The 25,992-nt window shown below is 41.2% G+C and overlaps 1 protein-coding gene across 1 annotated transcript in view; it reads right to left on the bottom strand.

The window, feature by feature from the left end:
* Positions 1 to 1,391: 1,391 nt before the first annotated feature.
* The window catches only part of tmem86a (transmembrane protein 86A), a 42,103-nt gene continuing 17,502 nt past the window's right edge, over positions 1,392 to 25,992 (bottom strand). Inside the window, exons 2-3 of the mRNA XM_055934958.1 lie at positions 16,069 to 16,333; positions 1,392 to 6,129 (exon numbers count right to left, since the gene is read on the bottom strand). Of these exons, the coding sequence (XP_055790933.1) occupies positions 5,702 to 6,129; positions 16,069 to 16,333 (693 nt within the window). The 3' untranslated portion in view covers positions 1,392 to 5,701. The remainder of the gene's footprint in view (positions 6,130 to 16,068; positions 16,334 to 25,992) is intronic.

Genomic DNA, 25,992 nt, shown 5'->3' with positions numbered 1-25,992 from the left:
GGTGCTCAATTAGTAAAGTTAGATTAAGGCTGAAATCAATGTCTTGTGAGATCACATAATGATTCATTAGTATTCTACATAAGATTACCAAATTATAGCAGAGTATAAAGTTACTGTTACATAAAAAAAAACACCACCTCATTTCTTATTTTAGGATGGTTGGCTCAAGTCAAAAACTCAACAGCACGCCACTAGGCAGAATATGCATTGATTGAAACAATACAGGCAGGAAGGTTATATAGTTTGTTAACACCATCTGCTCTAATTTGCTCGCGAATGATTGAGATCAAACGATTGGCATGCAGACGCATTTGGGACATTTCACTGGTAAAACGATAAGGAATTATTGTTCACGATTGACAGTGATGATGCCATGGCCTATTGTGAAAATTAGGTATGCCTTACTTGGTGTTTGAGGGTATTGAAAATATAAAATGTTCTTGACTGCATAGGCAGTTGCAATTGGAGGATACATTTCATGCATATTCTCGAATGATATTCAACAGGCTACATCTAATCGGTACAAACTTTGAGAAATGATGGTGTCATTTACATTGTGTGGCTGCCAAATGTTTTTATTCATGTAGGCTACTGTCCCGCGAATGTCCTGCAAAATCATCTCGTTGTCCCTCATCTCATGATTGTTTTGAAGTGGAAATCCCATAGAATACTTATTGTGTGTGGCCACCATGGCCACCATGGCCACATCTGAAATGCACCCTATTCCCTAATATGGTGCAATAAAATTCCAGACGCATCCTGTGTAGTGCACTACAACAAAGGGCTGATTGTACAAAGAGAGGTTTTCCAGATAGACTTAGAACTCCAATGATGTGGTTCCACAGCTCTTTGGTTACTAGTCCATCAAAGAGATCCAAGGAGATACATACGGGTTATCCTTTTAGATACCTACCAACCCAAACTGCGAAATATTCTTAATTGGCATCAATACCAATGATTTGTTGACCCAGGGCTGTGTCCCAAATGGCAAATGGTACCCTATCCCCTATATAGTGCACTATTTTTTGTTCAGAATCCAATGGGCAAAAGTCGTGCACTAAATAGGGAACAGGGTGCCATTTAGGATGGAGAAGCTAATCTGGGATTTAGGTTTGTTTATAGTTTGCCTTGCTGCTATCATACATTTGCCACTCAAATAAATCCAATTTCAAAAATATTCCCAAAATCCAGAGTTACATAGTCCGACTTGGGTCCTGATCAGAGTGGGAATTATAACACGACATTTTGGGGTCGATACAACGTTGCAAGTTTGCTAGCGAAAGCTCAAGATAGACAGCGAGAGCGGCAGACAGGCGGAGTAGGATGAATGCGGTTGAAAGAACCTGAAGTAACTGTCACTGGTTTAAACAATGACGGAGATGAGGTGGGTGTTCGTTTAAGCTTTTATTTAAAAATGTACAACTGTAACAGTACAAAATTGCATTTGAAACAAATAGGAGAATGGTTTACTTAAAAGTTTGACTTTTGTTGCATTAAGGGGAGCTCATGCCTCCCCTCATTTAGAATCTTATTCTCTCAGTAATCCCTTCTGCAGCTTAGACTGCCATTTTATTTAGGTTAAAAGTTGGTTTACAAAAAAATCTAAAATTCCTGTACGTTGACGAGTTTTTGCAAGTCCAATTAATCTTCTACATTGATTCAACATCATCAAAAGGAAAAACATTGCATTTCTTTGTGGAAATGTTGTGGACACAACGTTGATTCAACCAGTTGGTGCCCAGTGGGACAGAACGGTACGATATATTTGGATACTCTGTGTATCCACAAGTATTCAAATACTCCCTATACATATCCCAATTCAAACTATTAAAAGGTCAAATAAACTATATGTTACAATATACTGTTTGTATGCATCTTTAAGTAGTTCGTCTACTTATTCCAGTAAACTGTCAGTTAGTTTCATATACTGTAGCTGAATAGATATCAATAAACAACAATAGCCAATAGATAGATGTCTTCAATACCAATAGAAGACATGCATTTTTAGCATCCTTCTTCATGCTACATTAGACTCTATGGGCCCTATACAACAACCACTCTCTATAGAAAAGTGTAATCAAACGCATATCCTTTAGCGGGATGCAGGGCTGAAAAAAAGTCGGTATAAAAGAAATAGAGCCTACACACTCATAAGCTATACCAAATGTTCACTGAATGTGACTTTTCCCACTGGGCAGAAACTTGTTGAATCAATGACGTTTCCAAGTAATTTAAAAAAAATCTACGTGACGATGTTGAATCAACGTGGGAAACCAATTGGATTTTCAAAAAGTCAACAGAAGGGAATTTTGTTTTTTTCCCCACCAAACTTTTAACCAAAATCCAATGACTTTGTGAATTGTTTTGTTGATTTTGTGTTAGTTGATAAGTGGGTTACTTGCACAGATAGGACACATGGAAATGCATTAAACATGCAAACACATTTCTTTTTCATTGTGACACGGCATCAGTGAGATTCAAACCTATAATCTATCCAAGGAATTAGTCCACCACACCACCAGGATGGAGCTAGCATGCCATATTTTTTTACGCTTACAAATCTGTTCATTTTAGTTTATTCAAACAGACCCCATTTCAATTGAAACAAACGCTCAATAAGACCAGGTGTGGCCAATTAGTGGGCGCAGGCAACGCATCGGAAAACACTTAACAAGATTGAGGATAGAGAGAATTTTGGTGATGCTGAGAATGGAATGTATGTTATTAAATAACATTCCTAGAACGTTCTCTGAACATTACAAAAGTTTTTTTAACGTTCTCGGAACAATTTGAGAACATGACTTTAAATGGAACCAGGAGGAAACCTGTAGTAAAATGTTATGCCTGAAGTACTGAAATTACCAACGAAGAACGTTGTTTCTTAACGAAGTTGAACAATTTTGAACATTCCCAATGTCAAACCAGTTGGAGAACATTCCTAGAACATTACCAAAATTGAAATTAAATGTAACCATGTTTGAACTTTTAGGAAACATTCTGTTAAAGTAATGAAATACCAAGAAAATATATCTATTTTTGTCAAGTTCCTTAAAAGTGCTGAGAATGTTCCAAAGCCAAGAAACTAGCCTGCACCATTCCCAGAAAGTTGTATGCAAAATAAACAACAAATCACTCTCTCACCAAGCTCTAAGAAACATATGGTTCTCAGAACGTTATGTGCTAGCTGGGAAAACGTTACATACATAAAAATGGCCTGGCATTAATCCGTCATCCCTGATTACGGGGTCATAGAAAGGAAAAAGACAGCAAGGGAAAAGGTAATAGCAGGTGAAAATACTACAGACAATATCCATTAATAGGAAGATGGTGGACTGAAGAGAAGAAGAGAAAATGCCAAAGGATTTTGAGAAAATATCACAAAATAGGAATACGCCGGTGTGATGTACATTTAGCCAATGTTCAAGCCAAAATGATAGATCACAGCAATTCTGCCACGGCCCTAAAGGGATCTCGACACACACCTACACGCACGCACACACATACTGTACACACGCACACACAAAAACAACACGCAACAAGTATAACAACCTATCTGTTTTCTAAAAATGTCTTAAATACACACTGAAATCTTTTCAGCCAATATGCTTGAAACAGACAGCACAATAACTCAGCAAAGATGGGCCCTATAGCTGGTGCAACAGAGAAAAACACCATGACAGATAAGGGTCATAGCTGCATATCTATCTCGGGGGATGTAACCAATCGGGATTGAGTGGTATAATTGTTCCCTTGTGCTAATGAAACCATTGGCCAGTCTTCTCTCTCTTTTTTGGGCTGTGTTTGGACACTTAGGGACCAGGGTGTCCTAGGGCAGTGTTCTTCTCTGAAGGCCCAAGCGCTGCAGACAAAACAAGGACTGGCTTTAGCCAACATGTCCCTTTCGTGACACTTTATATGGCCAAAGGCACACAGTTGGTAGCTGAAAATGTTCCAGCAATAAGGGCACCACCAGCTTCTTCTAATAACCAAACCAGCAGGAGCTGGGGGTAATGAAGTGTGACCTGAAGGAAGCGTGTATAGGTGGTGTGTGTTTGTGCGTGTTCAGGGTAACATAAACAGTGAAGGAGGAACACTGTGAGATGCCTCGGGTACAGAGGGTACACACACACACACACACACACACACAGAGAAACACATACGCACACAGATCTAAGAAAAATGTTCCCCTTAGACCGCAGTGAAGGGACCAGCCTTTTGAGTGATCAGTAATGACTGTGGTAAAATACTAGAGCAGGCGCTCTCAAATGATATTCTCTCACATGCTGACCAAACCGGCCAGGTTGCGTGCGCGACTGTTGCTAAATAAATGTACACATACACGTTATTCAATCATTTCATCGAAACTGCTCACGCACGCCATCTGCATAGCCAGGCACTAAAATAGAACTTGGTTCTATTTGGCGCGGCAAGTCATGCCTCTCCCATCTACTCTTTGGTTTGAAGGAGCATACAAACCCACGTGAGTGATTGAAAGATGAACCAGGTCCACACTCCAGCCTAGTTGATGGAGGTCATGAGCCTTAACGCCGGTTGCCAACAGTCATATAAAATCCGAAGAAGAATGAATGAGGAGAGATTAATCAAAGAAAACCTACTAGGCTTTCCCTTTTACCTTTGGACCTTTGGATTAATTGTCGGAGTAGAGAACACATGATTCTGAACACATGATTTTGACTCAAAATGGGTCAAAATTCTACAAAGATCCAGCAGATAGAAGGAGCATATGGATTTCAGTTAAAATAGCAACCCAATGTTCATATCCCAGGACAAATGAGTTAGCAACAGCTAGCTAGGTAAAAGTCCACGAATTCTCTCTCTCTCTCTCTCTCTCTCTCTCTCTCCCTCTCTGTGTGTGTGCGTAGACATTCACAGCAATTTTCATAGGCTCATAGACACAGGAGAGAGGATGTATTCTAATAGGAGTGTGGTGAGCAGAAGTACAAAAGGAGGGTGGATGTGCTCCAGACTTTGAGAACAGCACCTAAATACATGAGAACAGACAGCAGTTATGGGACACTACCTCCCCCATAACAAGTCGAGATGTGCAAACTTATTCACTTTAACAACTCCCTTTTCAGAGATAAATTAAATAATGGTGATAAAATAGTTGCAAAGACACTATGCCACAGAAAACACATCCTTTTGAATTTGCAATATTGGACCACATTGTACTGTAAATGGGGTGGAGAGGGCAGCCAATGACTGGGGGGGGGGCTATTATTGTAGCAGGCCATGAGAATTCACACTCATCTGTAGGTTATATAGTATGAATCCTCTAACCTAATACGCACGCACACGCACCCACACACAAACCTTGACATGGTGATCTGTATGGTCGTCTGTACCAAAATCCTAGGCAGTGAGGTGGGGGAGTTGTAGTGCACTACTCTCTAGTAACTAGGACGTATCTACGAGAACTGTAGGGCAGTAGTTGAGGGTTAAAAGTAGTGCACTTGTCTCCATGGTAACTAGGGTCTTTGACTGTCCCACTAGCCATGGGGCAGGCTGGTGGTAGTACACTAGTTTCCATGGTAACAAGGGTGTGCGAATGCCACGCTACAACCAAAGCAGGGGGTTTGGGGGTAACGGTCTCTGGAATATGACCATGACAAAAACAAGGGGGATTGGCTGCCCCGTTCACATCTTCTTGATCACGTGACGCGACCTCGCTCTCTCCTCTTCATGCCATCTTCCTTGCCGTCTCCACATCCTGGCACTCGACGGCGGAGAGCGCGATCAGCATCTGCGCGGCATAGTAGGTGGCCATGATAATGGCGCGCGAGTGCGGCACAGGGAAGCAGAACTTGTTCACGGCAATAGTGAGGTCGGAGACCATGAAGAGTACAGCGCCCAGGCATGCCGACATCTTGGTCCAGGTCCACAGGTCATTGGCCAACTGGAGGCCGGCCACGGCCCGCCAGCCCATGAAGCCGATCAGGGCGATATAGACCCCCACCAGGTAGGTGAAGGGGCCTGAGAGGTAGGGGTAGAGCAGGGCGTAGCTTACGGCCGAAATGGCGCCGATCACCAGGCCGGCAAGCGGGTTCAGGGGCTTCATACCGAAGGCCGAGGAGTAGAGGATGTGGGAGATGGCAAACATCAGCAAACCTGTGGGATACAGAAAATAGTATAAATAACTTCCTGTTATATTGCCTTTTTTGTTATAAAATCTGAGCTTGGAGCTCCAGAGTACTGATGGTTTTCTGTTATAGCTGACAATTAATTGCAGCCACCTGGTGTCCAAGGTATAAATCAGTCCTTGATTAGAGGGAAATAATGTGGATCAGGCTTCGAGGCCCAGATTAGAATTTGCCTGATATAGTATATCAACACACATTCAGGTACACACAGGAGGGAGGGAAATCACAAGTAGGGAAGACATTAAGCATGGGGCATGCCTAAATTGTCTAAAGTACCTTCCTCTCCTCCATCTGCGCTGATCTAAACAAACTGGATGGCTGAGAGTAGCATGAGGGAAAGGAGACCCTATATCTGCTTCTGAAATGGCACCCTTTTCTCTGTATAATGTACTATTACAAGGGAATAGGGTGCCATTTGATATGCAACCCACTAGAGGACGCCACCTTCAACTGCTGAAAAGGACCGTAGGCATCAGTGATCGAGTTCCTGCCCGACGACATTGCAGGCAGGGTCGGCTCTAGAATTTCGGGGGCCCTAAGCGTAATTTGCTTGGAGGGCCCCCCCTTACGGCAAAATATTTTAGTGACCCTCCTCTTTGCAGTATACAGAAAATTTGAAGATTTAAAGTCAATTTCCTGTAATCCTACCAGGTTTTGGCCTCAATTCAGAATATAATTGAGAATGCTTCATAAAAAAAGTAAAAAGTAGTAAACATTGCAAAAAATCTGAAACATTTTATCCAAATTTGATGCAGAAAAGCCAATCCATGCTTTTGTCACTTCTAGATTAGACTACTGCACTCTCTACTATGCCGTTTGGCCATCGCTCATCCCTATATGTATATGTACATATTCATTCCTTTACCCTTGTGTGTATAAGGTAGTTGTTGTGAAATTGTTAGATTACTTGTTAGATATTCCTGCATGGTCGGAACTAGAAGCACAAGCATTTCGCTACACTCGCATTAACATCTGCTAACCATATGTATGTGACCAATAAAATTTGATTTCATTTGTAATTAAAACTGCAAAAAATGTGAAAGAAATTACATTTATGTCCTGAATACAAAGCGTTATGTTTGGGGCAAGTCCAATACAACACATCAATCATGATGGTGGCTGTATTATGTTATGGGTATGCTTGTCATCAGCAAGGATGAAACAGAATAGAGATAAACACATCAAAATCCTAGAGGAAAACTTTCCAACAGACACTGGGAAACAAATTCAACTTTCTGCATGACAATAACCTGAAACACAAGGCAGAATATACACTGGAGTTGCTTACCAAGACGACATGGAATGTTCCTGTTACAGTTTTGACTTAAATCAGCTTGAAAATCTATGGCAAGACTTGAAAAAAGCAATCTGGCGATCATCAACAACCAACCTGACAGAGCTTGAATAATTAAAAAAATAATAAATGAGCAAATGTAGATCCAAGGTGTGCTAAATTCTAAGCGACTTAATCCAGGTGTGCTAAATTCTTAGCGACTTAACCAGAAAGACCCGTAGCTGTAATCGCTGCCAAAGGTGATTCTAACATACATTGACTCAGGGGTGTGAATACTTATGTAAAATAGATATGTCTGTATTTCATTTCCAATATATTTGCAAAAATGTCAACAACAAAAAAATGTACTTTGTCATCATGGGGTATTGTGTTTAGATGGGTGAGAAAAAGTATACATTTAATCAATTTTGAATTCAGGCTATAACACAAAAAAAATGTGGAATAAATCAAGGGGTATGAAAACTTTCTGAAGGCACTGAACATGCTTGCAAAATGTTCTGATCAGTCCTAATAAATTAGACACTTGACAAGATGATCATGAGCAGCACTCACCTCAACTTAGCTAACATGTCCACAGCCTAATTGTAGCCTAACCAATATCCAAATGGAGATTCAGTGAAAAGAAAAATTTGACATTGATTGCGTCCCCACGCTTGTGTCAATGCAGCGAGAAACAGCACTGAAATAGTTGAACACACACGTTTAGGCTATTACTTCAAATGTATTAAAACAATTAGATGACTTTGGGAGTTTCAGGAAGCAACAAATTGATGCTTTCAATTACATTAGCCTCGTTTATTCCAATATTTTCATCATTCGGTGATATTTCTTCCCACAGTAATTCTTTATGGATCCATCCAGTTGTGTTTAAGAAAACGGTGCATGTGGTGGGATATGCGAAGATATGGGTGAAGTGACATGCCTCGCAAAGTTTATAACTGTCAGGAGGATAGTGGTAATGGGCGCTGCCTAGCAACCATCAAGAGCTTAAGCGTAGTGCGTGCCAATGCCGCCTCAGCATTATGGGATACATTTCATACTAAGCCGTAGGCAAAACTTTACCACAATCATGACGAGGTCAGTTGGCGGAAATGTAGAGGCTTTGTCACCGGCAATAGCTTTCATAGAAAGAAATGCATGCAAAAAGTTGGAGGAATGCTAAAGTTGGCGGAAAAACATCTTGGTTTGAAAGGTGTAGATGGAAGGCCAAAACTTCCTCCCACCAAAAACAGGCAGAAATTTCAGGCTGTCTTTTCAAACAGCTGTTACAATAAAAGGGCATTATCATAATTTTCACAATTTCACAGTATTATTCCAAACTCATAGTGTGGAAATATATATAAAACACAGGAAAAAACACATTTGACTGTACTGGGACTTTAAAAAAGTGCATGGGACATGTGAAAATTTCACATGCTCCCAAATATTCAAATGAGCCCCTGCCTCTAGCTGGGCTTGGTCTGGGCTAGCCTGTGTTGGGCTGGCGTGGGATTAGTGTGGGCTAGCCTGTGCCCACCTTGCCCACGGAATACCTACATGGGGCCAATCGGGGTCCTGTTTGCTGGGTCTTTACCCTATTTGTTAAATTTGTTAAATTTGTACCTTTGAAACAATGTCAGATCTTCAACGTTATATCCACCATCAGAAAAGACAATAGGCTGGCCAGTACCTCCCACTGGAAAGTACACTGACCAAAAATAGAAACGCAACATGCAACAATTTCAAAGATTTTCCTGAGTTACAGTTCATATAAGGAAATCAGTCAATTTAAATACATTCATTAGGCCCTAAACTATGGATTTCAATTGACTGGGACTACCTTCATTTTTTTTAAAGGTGGGGGCATGGATCAGATGTGATGTGGTGTGACCGCCATTTGCCTCATGCTGTGCGACACATCTCCTTCACATAGAGTTGATCAGGTTGATTGTCGCCTGTGGAATGTTGTCCCACTCCTCTTCAATATCTGTCTTCGCAGCTGACACACAATTTTAGGGCCCCTTCATATGTCCCAAACTTGTTTTATAAAATGTATTTGACAAAATATTGAATTTGGCCTTTACTACTGTAGCCCATAGAAACGCATTGAATAACACATTCATAAAATGGCAAATAAGAGAGTAAAAAAAACCATAAGGAATAAGGTTTTGAAGTGTCTGTCCTATATCTAGAAGATACAGTGCATTCGGAAAGTATTCAGACCCCTTCACTATTTCCACATTTTGTTATGTTACAGCCTTATTCTAAAATTGATTAAATAAAACATTTGACCAATATCCCAAAATGACAAAAAGAAAACATTTTTTGTACATGTCTTAATTAAAAATGTAAAAGATAAATATCTTATTTAAGTATTCAGACCCTTTGCTATGAGACTCGAAATGGAGCTCAAGTGCATCCTGTTTCCATTGATCAATTGATTGGACATGATTTGGAAAGGCACACACCTGTCTATATAAAGGTTTCACAGTTGATGATAGTGCATGTCAGAGCAAAAACCAAGCCATGAGGTCGAAGGAATTGTCCGTAGAGATCTAAGACAGGATTGTGTCAAGGCACAGATCTGGGGAAAGGTACCAAAACATTTCTGCAGCATTGAAGGTCCCCAAGAACACAGTAGCCTCCATCATTCTTAAATGGAAGAAGTTTGGAACCACCAAGACTCTTCTTAGAGCTGGCAGCCTGGCCAAACTGAGCAATTGGGGGTGAAGGGCTTTGGTCAGGGAGGTGACCAAGAACCTAATGGTCACTCTGACAGAGCTCCAGAGTTCCTCTGTGGAGATGGGAGAACCTTCCAGAAGGACAAACCATCTCTGCTGCACTCCACCAATCGGGCCTTGGTAGAGTGGCTAGACAGAAGCCATTCCTCAGTAAAAGGTAAATGACAGTCGCTTGGAATTTGCCAGAAGGCACCTAAAGGATTCTGACCATGAGAAACAAAATGCTCTGGTCTGATTAAACCAAGATTGAACTCTTTGGCCTGAATGCCAAGCCTCACATTTGGAGGAAACCAGGCACCACTCATCACCTGGCCAGTAACATCCCTACGGTGAAGCATGGTGACAGCATCATGATGTGGGGATGTTTTTCAGGGGCAGGGACTGGGAGACTAGTCAGGATTGAGGGAAAGATGAACGCAGCAAAGTACAGAGAGATCCTTGATGAAAACCTGCTCCAGAGCGCTCAGGTCCTCAAACTGGGGCGAAGGTTCACCTTCCAACAGGACAACAACCCTAAGCACACAGCCAAGACAACACAGGAGTGGCTTCAGGACAAGTCTTTGAATGTCCTTGAGTGGCCCAGCCTTTAATCGCTGCAAAAGGTGCTTCAACGAAGTACTGAGTAAAGGGTCTGAATACTTATGTTAATGTCATATTTGATATAATAAATGAGCAAAAATTTCTACAAACCTGTTTTTACTTAGTCATTATGTGGTATTGTGTGTAGATTGATGGAATGGAATCCATTTTAGAATAAGGCTGTATTGTAACAAAATGGGAAAAAGTGAAGCAGTCTGAATAGTTTCCAAATGCACTGTATAAGAAAGCTCAGGAAATATATTATTATTCTTTATTTATTTACACGTATTGAACCCCTTTATTGGGTAGGCACAAAACGTTCGCCATACTTCCATTAATTTTTTAACCGGTACCGGTTACCTTCAGATGAGTCCAGTGACACTTGTGAGGGGGGGGGTCATAGACCAAAACGGAGAACACCATGGTGTTCGTGAGAATATCCCCTTTCCTCAGTGGGTTCACATTAGTTTGTAACCCAAATCCTTCGAATGCTACAAAACACAAGTTGGCACACTGAGGGTAACCAACTTCGGACGAGTCCCCTGACACTTGTGGTGGCCGTAGAGCAAAATGGAGACCAACCTTCATGTTTGTGAGAGTGGTCATAGTTTTTTGTAGGCCAAACGGTTCGGACGCTACGGATGTTTTTCGTGAGAAGGCCACATTACGGGATGTCTCCTGGTTTGACAAACACCACTCTAGCTCTGCAACCTTCCACCACAGAAGAAGAAAAAGAACCGCAGAAGTGTGTTGGATTGAGACGCATCCAATTAAGAAAAACTGATATCTCTTATCGCTTAAACTGACTGATTTTGGTGGGGATGTTTTTATATGTTACTTAGATTGTCGCATCGGTGCGCCAAATCGACTCTAGGGGGTTAATAAACTCCTTGATATGCCACGCATGTCAGGTGGGTGGATAATTTTGTGTATGGGAAATTTTCTCATTTCAGCTCATGAAACATGGGACCAACACTTTACATGTTGTGTAAAGATTGGTGAGATTTTTTTTTTTAAAGAAAGTTGATAACTCAAACTAAACGTTGAGGTGACATACAGGTGTGTGCCCAGAGGGTAATGTGCTATCTTAAGAATTATTATTGAGGGATCTCCACTTTAAAACTAAATGGGTTAACTATTGCCATTTTTATTCCAAAGGGTAGGTTTAACTCAGCAAATTTAACCACATTTGTATCAATGTAATCCTATTTCATCAATGATGCTATTTAGACCTACAGTTGAAGTCTGAAGTTAACATACACCTTATCCAATTACATTTAAACTGTTTTTCACAATTCCTGACATTTAATACAAGTAAAAATTCCCTGTTTTAGGTCAGTTAGGATCACCACTTTATTTTAAGAATGTCAAATGTCAGAATAATAGTAGAGAGAAGGATTTATTTCAGCTTTTCACATTCCCAGTGGGTCAGAAGTTTACATACACTCAATTAGTATTTGGTAGCATTGCCTTTAAATTGTTTAACTTGGGTCAAACGTTTCAGGTAGTCTTCCACAAGCTTCCCACAATAAGTTGGGTGAATTTTGGCCCATTCCTCCTGACAGAGCTGGTGTAACTGAGTCAGGTTAGTAGGCCTCCTTGCTCACACACGCTTTTACAGGTCTGCCCACAAATTTTCTATGGGATTGATGTCAGGGCTTTGTGATGGCCACTCCAATACCTTGACTTTGTTGTCCTTAAGCCATTTTGCCACAACTTTGGAAGTATGCTTGGGGTCATTGTCCATTTGGAAGACCCATTTGCGACCAAGCTTTAACTTCCTGACTGATGTCTTGAGATGTTGCTTCAATATATCCACATAATTTCCCTGCCTCATGATGCCATCTATTTTGTGAAGTGCACAAGTCCCTCCTGCAGCAAAGCACCCCAACAACATGATGCTGCCACCCCCGTTCTTCACGGGTGGGATGGTGTTCTTTGGCTTGCAAGCCTCCCCCTTCTTCCTCCAAACATAACGATGGTCATTATGGCCAAACAGTTCATTTTTGTTTCATCAGACCACAGGACATTTCCCCAAAAAGTACGATCTTTGTCCCCATGTGCAGTTGCAAACCGTAGTCTGGCTTTTTTAATGCGGTTTTGGAGCAGTGGCTTCTTCCTTGCTGAGCGGCCTTTCAGGTTATGTCGATATAGGACTCGTTTTACTGTGGATATAGATACTTTTGTACCTGCTTCCTACAGCATCTTCGCAAGGTTCTTTGCTGTTGTTCTGGGATTGATTTGCACTTTTCGCACCAAAGTACGTTCATCTCTAGGATAAAGAACGCATCTCCTTCCTGAGCGGTATGACGGCTGTGTGGTCCCATGGTGTTTATACTTGCGTACTATTGTTTGTACAGATGAACGTGGTACCTTCAGGCATTTGGAAATTGCTCCCAAGGATGAACCAGACTTGTGGAGGTCTACAATTTTCTTTCAGAGGTCTTGAATGATTTATTTAGATTTTCCCATCATGTCAAGCAGTTTGAAGGTGGGCCTTGAAATACATCCACAGGTGCACCTCCAATTGACTCAAATTATGTCAATTAGCCTATCAGAAGCTTCTAAACTTCTGACCCACTGGAATTGTGAAACAGTGAATTATAAGTGAAATAATCTGTCTGTAAACAGTTGTTGGAAAAATTACGTGTGTCATGCACAGAGTAGATGTCCTAACCGACTTGCCAAAACTGTAGTTTGTTAACAAGAAATTTGTGGAGTGGTTGAAAAACGAGTTTAATTGACTCCAACCTAAGTGTGTGTAAACTTCCGACTTCAACTGTATATAGGAGTTGCAAAAAGTAATCAACAGCTATTGTTTCAATTTAAATCCAGGATTCAACTAAAAGGAGACAATACTTATAGGCTTCGGTTCATTTCAAATTTAATTCCAGTATGTCTACAAGTTAAAGAGATACTTCAGGAATGTGGCCATAATGCACTTTATTTACTTCCACCAGAGCCAGATGAACTCTATGTCCAGTATGAAGGCAGTTGGAGGTAGTTTTGCAAGCCAATGCTAACTAGCATTAGCGCAATGAATGGAATTCTATGGTATCTGCTTGCATGCTAGCAAATACTATCAACTTCCAGTCATTATGCTAATGCTATTATGCACTAGCTACCAACTTCCTTCAATCTGCACGAAGAGACATAAAAATGGTATCCACGATTGCCAAAATCCCGAAGTATCCCTTTAGTAATTGATATGTTGTGTTGACGTCTCCATCTGAAAACTATCAAAATAAAGAAAGTCACACACGCCATATAAAAACTCCCTGTAATTTATTGTGTATTTACCAACGTTTCGGCATCACTGTGCCTTCTTCAGGGTAATGTCATGAATACTTGAACCAGGTTATGTAAGCAAACAGTGCAATTAGTGCAACCAATGACAATAGTGTGGTGTCATAATGATTAAGTTAATTCGAATGAATTAGTGAAACTTAAAAATAAAATAAAAATGTTTATGGCATATTAAATATATTAGGCTATTGTTATCATATAGAAACATAATTGAATATTGTACATACATTGTTGTTTAATTCAATTTCACATATTTAATTGTTTCGTATTTCATTTCATATTTGAAACGTGTAATCTTTTGGTTCAACCTTAATGTATAATGAGTATCATCAACAGGGGGGACATATTAGGTGTACGCTAATAAGCTCTAGAAAGAATATATCCATTTATAAGACTTGTTCATGAAATAAATAATTGTTCATAAGAAGGGCCTGAGATCAAAGTCAATATTCAGACCACTAGGGGTCAATGTTTTTAGATAGGATATGCGGTAAGCCTCTCTTTGTAGGCTTTTCCACATGAACAGGTGATGAGATAGATTACTCCCTTGGTCTTGCATGAGATGATACCCCTAACAGGTATTTTTCGACCTGTATGTGGGTGTCTGAAGAAGGATGATTTTATAGTGCTATTGCACTGTGCGCATGAGCCACATTTGTAGTTCCCATTTGGGATAGGTGTCAAGAGTGTCTGAGTGGGCATGTCAGACCTCACCAAGCTATCTCCAATATTGCGACCACGCTTATAGACCACCAGTGGGAGTTCCTTGAAGAGTTGTGCGATTTATTTTGTCTGATTGCAGAATATGCCAGTGCTTTTTCAGGATTGCTTTCATTTTCTCCGAACCCTTGGTGTACTTAGTGCAAAAGACAGTTGCGTTGTTTTTCTTCTTAGGTTGAGTTTTTAGTAATTCCTCTCTTGGTTTTTGAGATATTTTCATTATTGCAGCCACTCATTTTGAATTTATCTGTAATTTTTTTAGCATTGCTGTCAAAATCTGTCTGGTGGCCACAGATTCGTTTAACCCTGCATAACTGGCTATATGGTAGACCATTCTCGAGGGGAAGGGGATGCATACTATCCGTACATAGCAAGGTATTGCATGCTAGCAGATACTATAGACTTCCAGTCATTATGCTAACGCTATAATGCACTAGCTACCAACTTCCTTCAAACTGCACGCAGACATAAAAATGGTATCCACGATTGCCAAAATCCCAAAGTATCCCTTTAGTAATTTATATGTTGTGTTGACGTCTCCATCTGAACCAAAAATCTAACTTAAAGAATAGGAATGGACAAATGGAACTATCCAAGTAGTTGATACATCTCCTTTCAATGCTGGTATTTGGTTGTGTTGAAAACTAAACATATTTCAATACAACATTTTATTACAGTAAATAGCCTATTAACTTGTTTACCAATTAAATGTTGGATTCACATCTCCAACTCAACCATAAATCAAAGTTAAAGAATAGGACTAAGTCAGTGGCACAGACGGAACTATCTAAGCAGTAGATACATCTCCTTCAAATGTTGAAAACACAATTCAATATTACTTCAATAAAGTGAAGGTTATCTTACAAAATTAATATAACAGTATTTATTGAACCCTAAAATGAGTGGCCACATTTTGGGGTTACACTTACTATAAAGTTATATGTATTCATAGAAAGTGTGCATGTTAAGGACAGCAATTCAGGCCATTTGGTTGTGCTATTAGATGAAGCACAGTTGTATAAATAAACAAAAATCAGAAAAATCTGACATCAGATATTGATTAATTGCAGTCTGTTTTTTTTGTTTTGCTCAGGGCCCCCTTGCGGCCGTTCGCTTATTGGCTACTTGCACGATCAACCAATGGTTGTGTGCCGACTGGACGGCAGTCGGGCATATTGCTTTATCATATGATGTGGTTAGCTGGTAAGTTGAACACCTATCCAGGGGTTGTGAGATCTGGCAGGTGTCTGAAATCGAGTCAGGCAGGAGTGCCACCAGTATCACTCACCGTGGCTAAAGTAGCCATCCTCCTGCCAGATGAGAAAGGCATCTCCCAGGCTAGAGAAGATGAGACCGGCCAGGATCTTGCGGGCACTGGAGTGGGCACCTAAGAAGCTGAAGCCGTGGGCCAGCATGAAGAGCCACAGGCAGAAGATGGGTAGACACTTGATGAGGGCGCTGAACCAAGAAGGGCTTGAGGTTGGTAGCCACAGGACGAAGTAGACACAGGTAGACTTGAAGAAGGGCACCAGTTTAGGGCCTTCGCTCTTCACCTGGAACACAACATAAAACCCAAGTGAATGAGTAGTAGAAGCTATAGCAGCCCCTCTTGAGTGAGTGATTGGCTATATCTGATTCTCTACCCTTGTCCCGAAGTGTGTATCTGTACTGTACACTCCCCCTCATGGATTTAAAAGGAATGGGGAGATTCTCCCATAGACTGGTGTAAGGAATAAGGTGGAAACTTTTTCCAGCCATGCCTGCACCAATCCAATGCTTTTAAATGCAGGGGGAGTGAACGACTGAACACTTCTGGAGAAAGGTATTGGAATGCAGCCAATGAGTGAGTGAGTGAGTGTTCACAGTTTGTTACACAGTAATCAATCAGTTAATCAGTTGTTGTGAAGACAGATTTGGACTCAAAATTCAACATAATCCTAGCAAAAGCAGACGATTGGGAGTCATTTCAATGAAACGTTATTCATCCCCTCAGGGGGAATTAAGAAAGGCAAGTCAGGTACAAGTATCATCATGACATTCTACGACAAGGAACTGGGAATAAGGAACTGAACTGAATTCCTAGAGAAGATCAACAACAAATGTAGGGCCATTTTTTGGCTGAATAATAACGACTCTCCTGAACAAAAACATCACATTTGAAGGGATCAGTTTAAGCAAGGTACATTTGCAGGGGTCAAAATCTAAACTGCAGAGGTGAGGGAAGAGGGGGTGAGGGCAACTGCAGGGTAGGGCTGTTACGGTGACCGTATAACCGCAACACATCCAGTCACGAGTCATGAAGGCAGTCAAATTCTGCGTAACCGTGTAGTCACGGTAATTAGACTTCTCCAAGCTCTGATGCTGCTGATGGTCATTAGTAGCCTACCAAACTTTCTAACTGCCTGGTATTCAGCACTCTACTGTCCCTCTAATCCATGGGTGTCAAACTCTGGCCCGCGGGCCAAATTTGGCCCGCGGGGTAATTATATTTGGCCCGTGAGACAATACCAAATTACTACTAGAGCTGGCCCGCCGGTATTATACAGCGCATTCACCGCTAATACTACGAATCCCATAATGCTCTGCTGTTGTTTTCGCGCGCCAATCAGGACAGGACCCAGAAACGCCCTCTCCTCTGTGACAGTAGTCATAGCAACATAGACGCTACAACTGTTAGCGCGCTATCCCTTCCCAAAAATGGCGAAAAGAAAGGCAGAAAACAGGAGCTTTCTGGACAAGTGGGAGGCAGAATATCTGTTTACATATGTAAAAGACAAACCTGTTTGTCTTGTTTGTGGAGTCAACGTGGCTGTAAGTAAGGAGTACAACATTAGACGACACTATGAAACACCATGACAAATACAAGGACCTGGACATGACTCAAAGGAGCCAGAAAGTAGAGGAGATGAAAAGAAGTTTGGTTTCACAACAGAATATGTTCAAAAAAGCCACATCAAAGTGAGGCTGCTGTAAAGGCTAGTTATATAGTGGCAGCAGAGATCGCAAAATCAGCCCGGCCCTTTAATGAGGGAGAGTTCGTGAAAAAGTGCACAATGAATCTCTACCGCAGTGTTCCCATGCGCACAGTATGCTGAAAAACTCAGTGTTCTCGCCGCTGAGTTTAGCCGGCGATTTGCCGACTTAGATGTCAAGAAATGTAGGTTTGAACTGCTTAGTAATCCCTTCGCAGTTGATGTGGAAAATGCACCAACCAACATCCAAATAGAGCTGATTGAACTCCAGTGCAAAGACACGCTGAAGTCAAAGTATGATGCTGTGGGCGCCGCACAGTTTCCACGGTTCATCCCTGACACAATGCCTCAGCTCCGCACCCAAGCTGCTCAGATGCTCTCCATGTTCGGCAGCACTTATCTATGCGAGCAACTTTTCTCCTCGATGAAGATGACCAAAACAACTCACAGGAGACGTCTGACTGATGAACACCTTCACTCGATACTGAGGATTTCTTCAGCTCAGAGCCTGAGCCCAGACATTGCTGAACTAGCATCCAAGAAGAGATGCCAGGTATCTGGCTTGGGCACATCAGATTAGATCAGTGTGCAATAATTAACGTTTTCTTTGTGCACTTTTTCTTGCTACAAGGCATGGGCTTGAATGGTTGATTGATTTATTATCATTTTATTTGTAAAATTATTAGCCAGTGGAAAAAGTTTATTTTGGTATGTAAATCCGAAGGCTGCAAATAGAAAAGAGGCATACGATTTTTATTAAAATTGTATTTATTTAATAAATGAATGCCATTGATGTGTTTTTTCATTTGAAATTCAATTTTGCATGTCTCCACTATTAAATGATATATTGTATGGCAATAAGCGATGCTTGTTCCATATTAAATGTTAAAGCAAAACTTGTTTGGGTCTATATTAAAAGGTAAATTTTTTCAATGTTGGCCCGCGACTTTGTTCAGGTTTTACATTTTGGCCCACTGGGTATTTGAGTTTGACACCCCTGCTCTAATCACTCTAACATCAATGCAAATGTTATCGAAAATCAAACACTTCATGAGGCCATGAGCTCACGTTGCGCAACATTTCTATAGGCTATGTAGTTGCGTGAGTAAACAGGGTGATGGCCTCTATTAAAAAGAGGAGGATCCCATCAGCTTTCTAGGCCTACTATATTTATTTCTCAACTTTACTAATATTAAGCACATTACTTCTCTTTACAACAGGAGTATTTCCTACCTGGCTGGCATGAAAATAAACCACGGGCAAAGTGTCTCCCATTCGCTATTTAAGTGCATAGATGACATGTATTTTTTACCCTGCCCCTGTTTCGAAACAGGTGTATGATAATGGAACATTCTAAATCAAAACAAATTTCACACATTTATTATTTAGTATATCTAAGGCAAGATTAAATCAAGAATAGTCTGATGGGTGTGCTATTGTGCTATTTTGTTCGTTTTTTAGCGTAACTTATTTTTTTACTTACTGTGTAGATAATGTTGCTGCTACCGTCTCTTATGACCGAAAATAACTTCTGGAAAACAGAACAGCGATTACTCACCGTGGACTGGAATAAACTTTTTCCTTTAACGAGTCCGACGAGAAGGATATCCTGCTTTCACTGGAGCAGGCCCAGACCCCCGCCATTTGTGTGAAGAAAAGACGCAGAAAAAGGGGCTACAGATCGGGCAGTCTTCTGAGAATCCGTAGGCGAGCGAGTAAACTCTCAATGCCATCCGTTCCTCTTGCTAACGTGCAATCATTGGAAAATAAAATTGATGACCTACGATTAAGATTATCCTACCAACGGGACATTAAAAACTGTAACATCTTATGTTTCACCAAGCCGGATTTTCCATGCACCGGCAGAACAGAGACGCTACCTCTGGTAAGACGAGGGTGTGTGTGTCTATTTGTCAATAACAGCGGGTGCGCAATGTCTAATATTAAAGAAGTCTCGAGGTATTGCTCACCTGAGGTAGAGTACCTTATGATAAGCTGTAGCCCACACTATATACCAAGAGAGTTCACATCTATATTATTCACAGCCTTCTATTTACCACCACAGAACAAAGCTGGCACTAAGACCACTCTCAACCAACTCTATAAGGCCATAAGTAAAGAAGAAAATGCTCACCCAGAAGCAGCACTCCAAGTGGTCGGGGACTTTAATACAGGCAAACTTAAATCAGTTTTACCTAATCATTACCAGCAAGTCACATGTACAACCAGAGAAAAAAAAATCCTCAAAAAGTACTCAAAGCATGCACGGACCAACTGTCAAGTGCCTTCACTGGCTTTTTCAACTTCTCCCTGACCGAGTCAATACCTACATGTTTCAAGCAGACCACCATAGTCCCTGTGACCAAGGAAGCGAAGGTAACCTGCATACATTATTTACGCCCCGTGTCACTCACATCGGTAGTCATGAAGTGCTTTGAAAGGCTGGTCATGGCTCACATCAACAGCATCCTCCCGGATACCCTAGACTGACTCCAATTCGCATACCGCCCCAACAGATCCACAGATGATGCAATCTCAATCGCACTCCACACTGCCCTTTCTCACCTGGACAAAGGAACACCTATGTGAGAATGCTGTTCACTGACTACAGCTCAGCGTTCAACACCATTGTGCCCACGAAGCTCATCACTAAGCTAAGAACTCTGGGACTAAACACCTCCCTCTGTAACTGGATCCTGGACTTCCTGACAGGCCGCCCCCAGGTGGTAAGAGTAGGCAATAACACGTCTGCCACACTGATCCTTAACACTGGGGCCCTCGGGGGTGTGTACTTAGTCCCCTCCTGTATTTCCTGTTCACCCACGACTGCGTGGCCAAACACGACTCCAACACCATCATTAAGTGTGCCGACGACCCAACAGTGATCGGCCTGATCACCGACAACAATGAGACGGCCTATAGGGAGGAGGTCTGAGAACTGGCAGTGTGGTGCCAGGACAACAACCTCTCCCTCAATGTGAGCAAGACAAAGGAGCTGATTGCGGACTACAGGAAAAAAGCAGGCCGAACAGGCCCCCATTAATATTGACGGGGCTGTAATGGAGCGGGTCGAGAGTTTCAAGTTCCTTGGTGTCCATATCACCAATGAACTATCATGGTCCAAACATACCAAGACAGTCGTGAAGAGGGCACGACAAACTTTTCCCCCCTCAGGAGAATGAAAAGATTTGGCATGGGTCCCCAGATCCTCAAAAGGTTCTACAGCTGCACCATCGAGAACATCCTGACCGGTTGCATCACTGCCTGGTATGGCAACTGCTCGGCATCTAACCGTAAGGCGCTACAGAGGGTAGTGCAAACGGCCCAGTACATCACTGGGGCCAAGCTTCCTGCCATCCAGAACCTATATAATATGCGGAGTTAGAGGAAAGCCCATAAAATTGTCAGAGACTCCAGTCACACAAGTTATAGACTGTTTTCTCTGCTACTGCACGGCAAGCGGTACCGGAGTGCCAAGTCTAGGACCAAAAAGCTCCTCAACAGCTTCTACCCCCAATCCATAAGACTGCTGAACAATTAATAAAAATCGCCACCGGACAATTTGCACTGATTGTTATTCTTATTGTGTTACTTTTTTGTTTAGTCTACTTGGTAAATATTTTCTTAACTCTTCTTGAACTGCACTGTTGGTTAAGGGCTTGTAAGTAAACATTTCACTGTAAAGTCTACACTTGTTGTATTTGGCGCATGTGACAAATGAAGTTTAATTTGATAACAAATTTCACACTGATTTAGTATATATATATATATATATATATATATATATATAAGGCAAGATTAAATCAATAATAGTCTGATGGTGACAATATTAGCCTATCACTTGTGAATTATATATTATCACTTGTGAATGATGCCCAGCGCAAGCCAAGAAACAATGCCTTTTTTGCAACTTTTTCTAATCATAGTGTCACACCTCATGTAGCCTAGCCCACAGGCCTATGTGTTTTGATAAGGTTTGTATTACAACTCAAGTGGCCAAATAACTTCTCAAAATGAAGCACATTAATCCGCTTTACAAGGGGTTTAGAGCCTAACTGGGATACATAAGCAGCGAGTGAGTTTCAAGTTTGTGGAATATCATTTTCACCATCAAAATGCATATTTACAACAAAAGCATTACATGCATAATCGCATTTGATAATGGTGTTTTCGAGCTAATGGAACATTTGCACTTATAGCCTACTGCCGTGTGCACATTGCTGTGCTTATAATGCGAAGAAATAGCCTAATATACAAAAAGTTAAATGTGGATAGTTCTTCCAATATCTTCAATTTACACATCGGAAGCCTGTGAGAACGACCCGGTCACATGATGGAGAGTCATGTGAGTGAGAGGTGCTTCGGAGCACGCAGCACTCAGGGAGAAGGGAATCATAATTATTATATTTAGCCCAAACGCACAACGGTCACTGGCCGCAAAAGTCATGGATTTTTTTAAGGAGCATTACCGCCACACAAAGGAGATGCCGCCGAGAAATTCGAGGCATTATCAATTGCTTGTCAAATTGTGAATGAGAGACTGATGAAGTGTGTACAGCCTGAGCAAAAAACAAAGCAGAGCTCATGCCTTTCAAGCTACTTTTTTCAAATCATCATTAGAGTTGCATCATGCAGCCTTACAATGTATTAACCTTTTCACATGTACCAACAAACATTCCACAGTGGTCCCTGCAGCTGACGCTCAAACTGGTGTGTACGCTCAAACCGGTGTGATTAGAACGCTTATTTAAAACGTCTAGTTTTGATTGATGCAACAATCAGCATTTGAGACGGCTACACTGTTTTTTTACAGAAACATTTTGCACAAACACAGCCCTTACAAAGTTATGTCCTGAATGTGACCAGTTTATTTTTGGATGCAATGTTCAAACATTCTTAGAAGTAGCTACAGCATAACACAATTATCTAAATCGGAAAATGTAGGCTACATTTGTCCTAACGCTAACTGAGGAAAGACTGATGTAACACAAGCGATCGTATTTTTAGAACTCTCGGCTGACAGAAACTACAATATGAATTAGCTAATAGATATTACTATTTATAATTAATCACATCACGGGTGAGCTCACCATTGATCTAAATAATTGAGTAAAACACTTTCTAGAAATCGAAAGTAATCCGACGATAGGTAGGTGGTGCGCGCCACCATGTTTGATTTTCGCATCAACCAAAGATAATAAGATGAGACAAGATGAGTTTGGTCTGTTATAGTATGCATGTTGAAGAGGGTGTGTCGTCTACGATCATTCACTTCCCTTCATTCACTTCCGGAAGTTTACCCAAAAGATGAGTGAACCATTCCTTCACCTCATTATAATATCAAGTGCTTGTCAAATTGTGAATGAGATACTGATGAAGTGTGTACAGCTTGTACACACAGGTCTGACAGATGTTTGGTCTGACAGATGTTTACGTGACACCCAGAATGCATTGTATAATGTCAACAAACATGGCGCCACACATACACATAGCTGGCAAATAGCTTAGCATTAGCTCATTATAATCAGTACAAACTTCAAAAGTGTGTCCATTACAATCTATGCAATAATCAGAATGCATTATTTGTCATCAGTACTTGAAAACATGTGAATAAAACGGTAAATACATTATGCTCCATACATACATATATTGCTGTATGCGCCTACAGTAGAAACGACAACACGATATACAGAAAATAATGAACTTACTTTGATAGGAACGCACAAAGTTATTATTTGTAAGGAAAACAACAAAACAATGAGAGCGCCAGCCAGAAAATGTTCTAATTCGTGCAAGACTGCTCAAATATCTGCGCAAACATTGGTGAAGTGCGTGGGCTCTCCTCGAAGAGAGAAGTTTGTCCGGCTCTGTAAAGCCTCAAACTTAAATTGTCAGCAACGCTAAAATGGCCTCCTTCTATGTGAATTAATGAGGAGGCGGAACACCTCAATTCAAACTGTTGCTTGAAAATACGTATTAGAAAATAATTTGAAATTGACAAGTTGAAACATAGCCTATAGATAATTAGCAGGCAGCGTGTGTTAACTGTCCTGTTGTGTAAAAATCACATGTTGGAACAGTGAGTGCATTCTGACATCACGTGCATAAAACAACTCACGCTGGGGCGACCGTTAAGAGATATTTGGAACTCAAGTATGAAAAGGTTAAAAATCTAAACATATAGCCCAATGTTTGTAGAACAACTAAAGTTACATTAATAACTCTAAATTAAGCATATAGGAGTATCTATTTCTTTGTTAACCGCTCAACACAGAACAGCCACATTTGCGCACTCCCTCTAATCGTTTGGAGAAAATACCCTTTTTTTTTTTTTTTTTTTCTTTAGACCGGTCTAAAATAAATCATGGATTTAATGTGAAGGTGTAAGCTATATTACATGGATTTATTAGACTTTTTAAAATGTAGATGTCCCAAAGGTCTGCATCAGTGGCTTGTAGGCTATGTGTTGAAGCTAGGAGATGCTAAATGTGTTTATGTTAATTAACGCCCAATTACCGTGAGACCGGCAGTTATTTGCTCGACAATCACCGACTGACAACATTTTGTGACCGCCACAGCCTTACTGCAGGGATAAGGATAGAGGAGGGGTGAGGCTGGAGGGGTGAGGCTGGAGGGGTGAGGGAGGAGAATGGGTGAGGAAGAAGGTTTATCTGTAAAGTCAGAACACAGTAGTCTTATTTCAGGTCAAATGTATGTCAATGTTCTCCTTTTACTTTGGGGTCTTTTATTATGTTGCATTGCCTTTCTGGTCTTCCTCTAGTCCTGACAAAGCAAAAAAGCGGAATGGTCAGCAGTTTTGGCAGCTGAGGTTTTTGTACATCGATCAATTAAATTTTTCATAAAAAAAATGGATGTGCATTTTCTCTCTAGATTCTATCAATTGGCATGAGAATAAGGTGAATTAGTGTCATGGACAGTTTTGACAGGTGAACCAAAAGATAGTAAAAGAATAGCGAGCAAATGTGCTGTGTGCTGCTAACCCTGATGTTCACGTGCTCTCTGACCCACATGAAAGTCAGACGGACACAAACCGCTTGTGCTTGCACGGAACTATGAAAGCAGAAGTGGGGAAGATGCTTCCAAACAGTGGTACCTTCTCTCTCACACTTCTCCCCCAACCTTCAGTCAGTCTGTCACCCTTCTCATAGAAGGAGAGGGGGGATGGGGAGGGGGGTAGAAAATAAGGGAGATGGAAAGGTCAGTTTTGGGATATAAAAAAAGAAATAAAAAATTTATAAAAATTTTTAAAAAAATCGGGAAAGATATATATACAGTGGGGCAAAAAAGTATTTAGTCAGCCACCAATTGTGCAAGTTCTCCCACTTAAAAAGATGAGAGAGGCCTATAATTTTCACTTCAACTATGACAGACAAAATGAAAAAAAAAATCCAGAAAATCTAATTTTTTATGAATTTATTTGCAAATTATGGTGGAAAATAAGTATTTGGTCACCTACAAACAAGCAAGATTTCTGGCTCTCACAGACCTGTAACTTCTTCTTTAAGAGGCTCTGTCCTCCACTCGTTACCTGTATTAATGGCACCTGTTTGAACTTGTTATCAGTATAAAAGACACCTGTCCACAACCTCTAAGGCTTTGTTCCTCTGTGGAGATGGGAGAACCGTCCAGAAGGACAACCATCTCTGCGCACTCCCCCAAGCAGGCCTTTATGGTAGAGTGGCCAGACTGAAGCCACTCCTCAGTAAAAGGCACATGGCAGCCCACTTGGAGACTCTCAGACCATGAGAAACAAGATTATCTGGTCTGATGAAACCAAGATTGAACTCTTTGGCCTCAATGCCAAGCGTCACGTCTGGAGGAAACCTGGCACCATCCCTACGGTGAAGCATGGTGGTGGCAGCATCGTGCTTTGGGGATGTCTTCCGCGGCAGGGACTGGGAGACTAGTCAGGATCGAGGGAAAGATGAACGGAGCAAAGTACAGAGAGATCCTTAATGAAAACCTGCTCCAGAGCGCTCAGGACCTCAGACAGTACAACGGCCCTAAACACACAGCCAAGACAACGCAGGAGTGGCTTCAGGACAAGTCTCTGAATGTCCTTGAGTGGCTCAGCCAGAGCACTAACTTGAATCCAATCAAACATTTCTGGAGAGACCTGAAAATAGCTGTGCACCATACAACCTGACAGAGCTCGAGAGGATCTGCAGAGACCTACGGGAGAAACTCGCCAAATACCTCGGTGCAAAGCTTGTAGCGTC

The sequence above is a fragment of the Salvelinus fontinalis genome, chromosome 9 (genome assembly GCF_029448725.1).
Source record: "Salvelinus fontinalis isolate EN_2023a chromosome 9, ASM2944872v1, whole genome shotgun sequence".
Taxonomy (NCBI): Eukaryota; Metazoa; Chordata; class Actinopteri; order Salmoniformes; family Salmonidae; genus Salvelinus; species Salvelinus fontinalis.
Note: the sequence above shows the minus strand (reverse complement) of the source record. Positions and strands in the feature narration are given on the sequence as shown.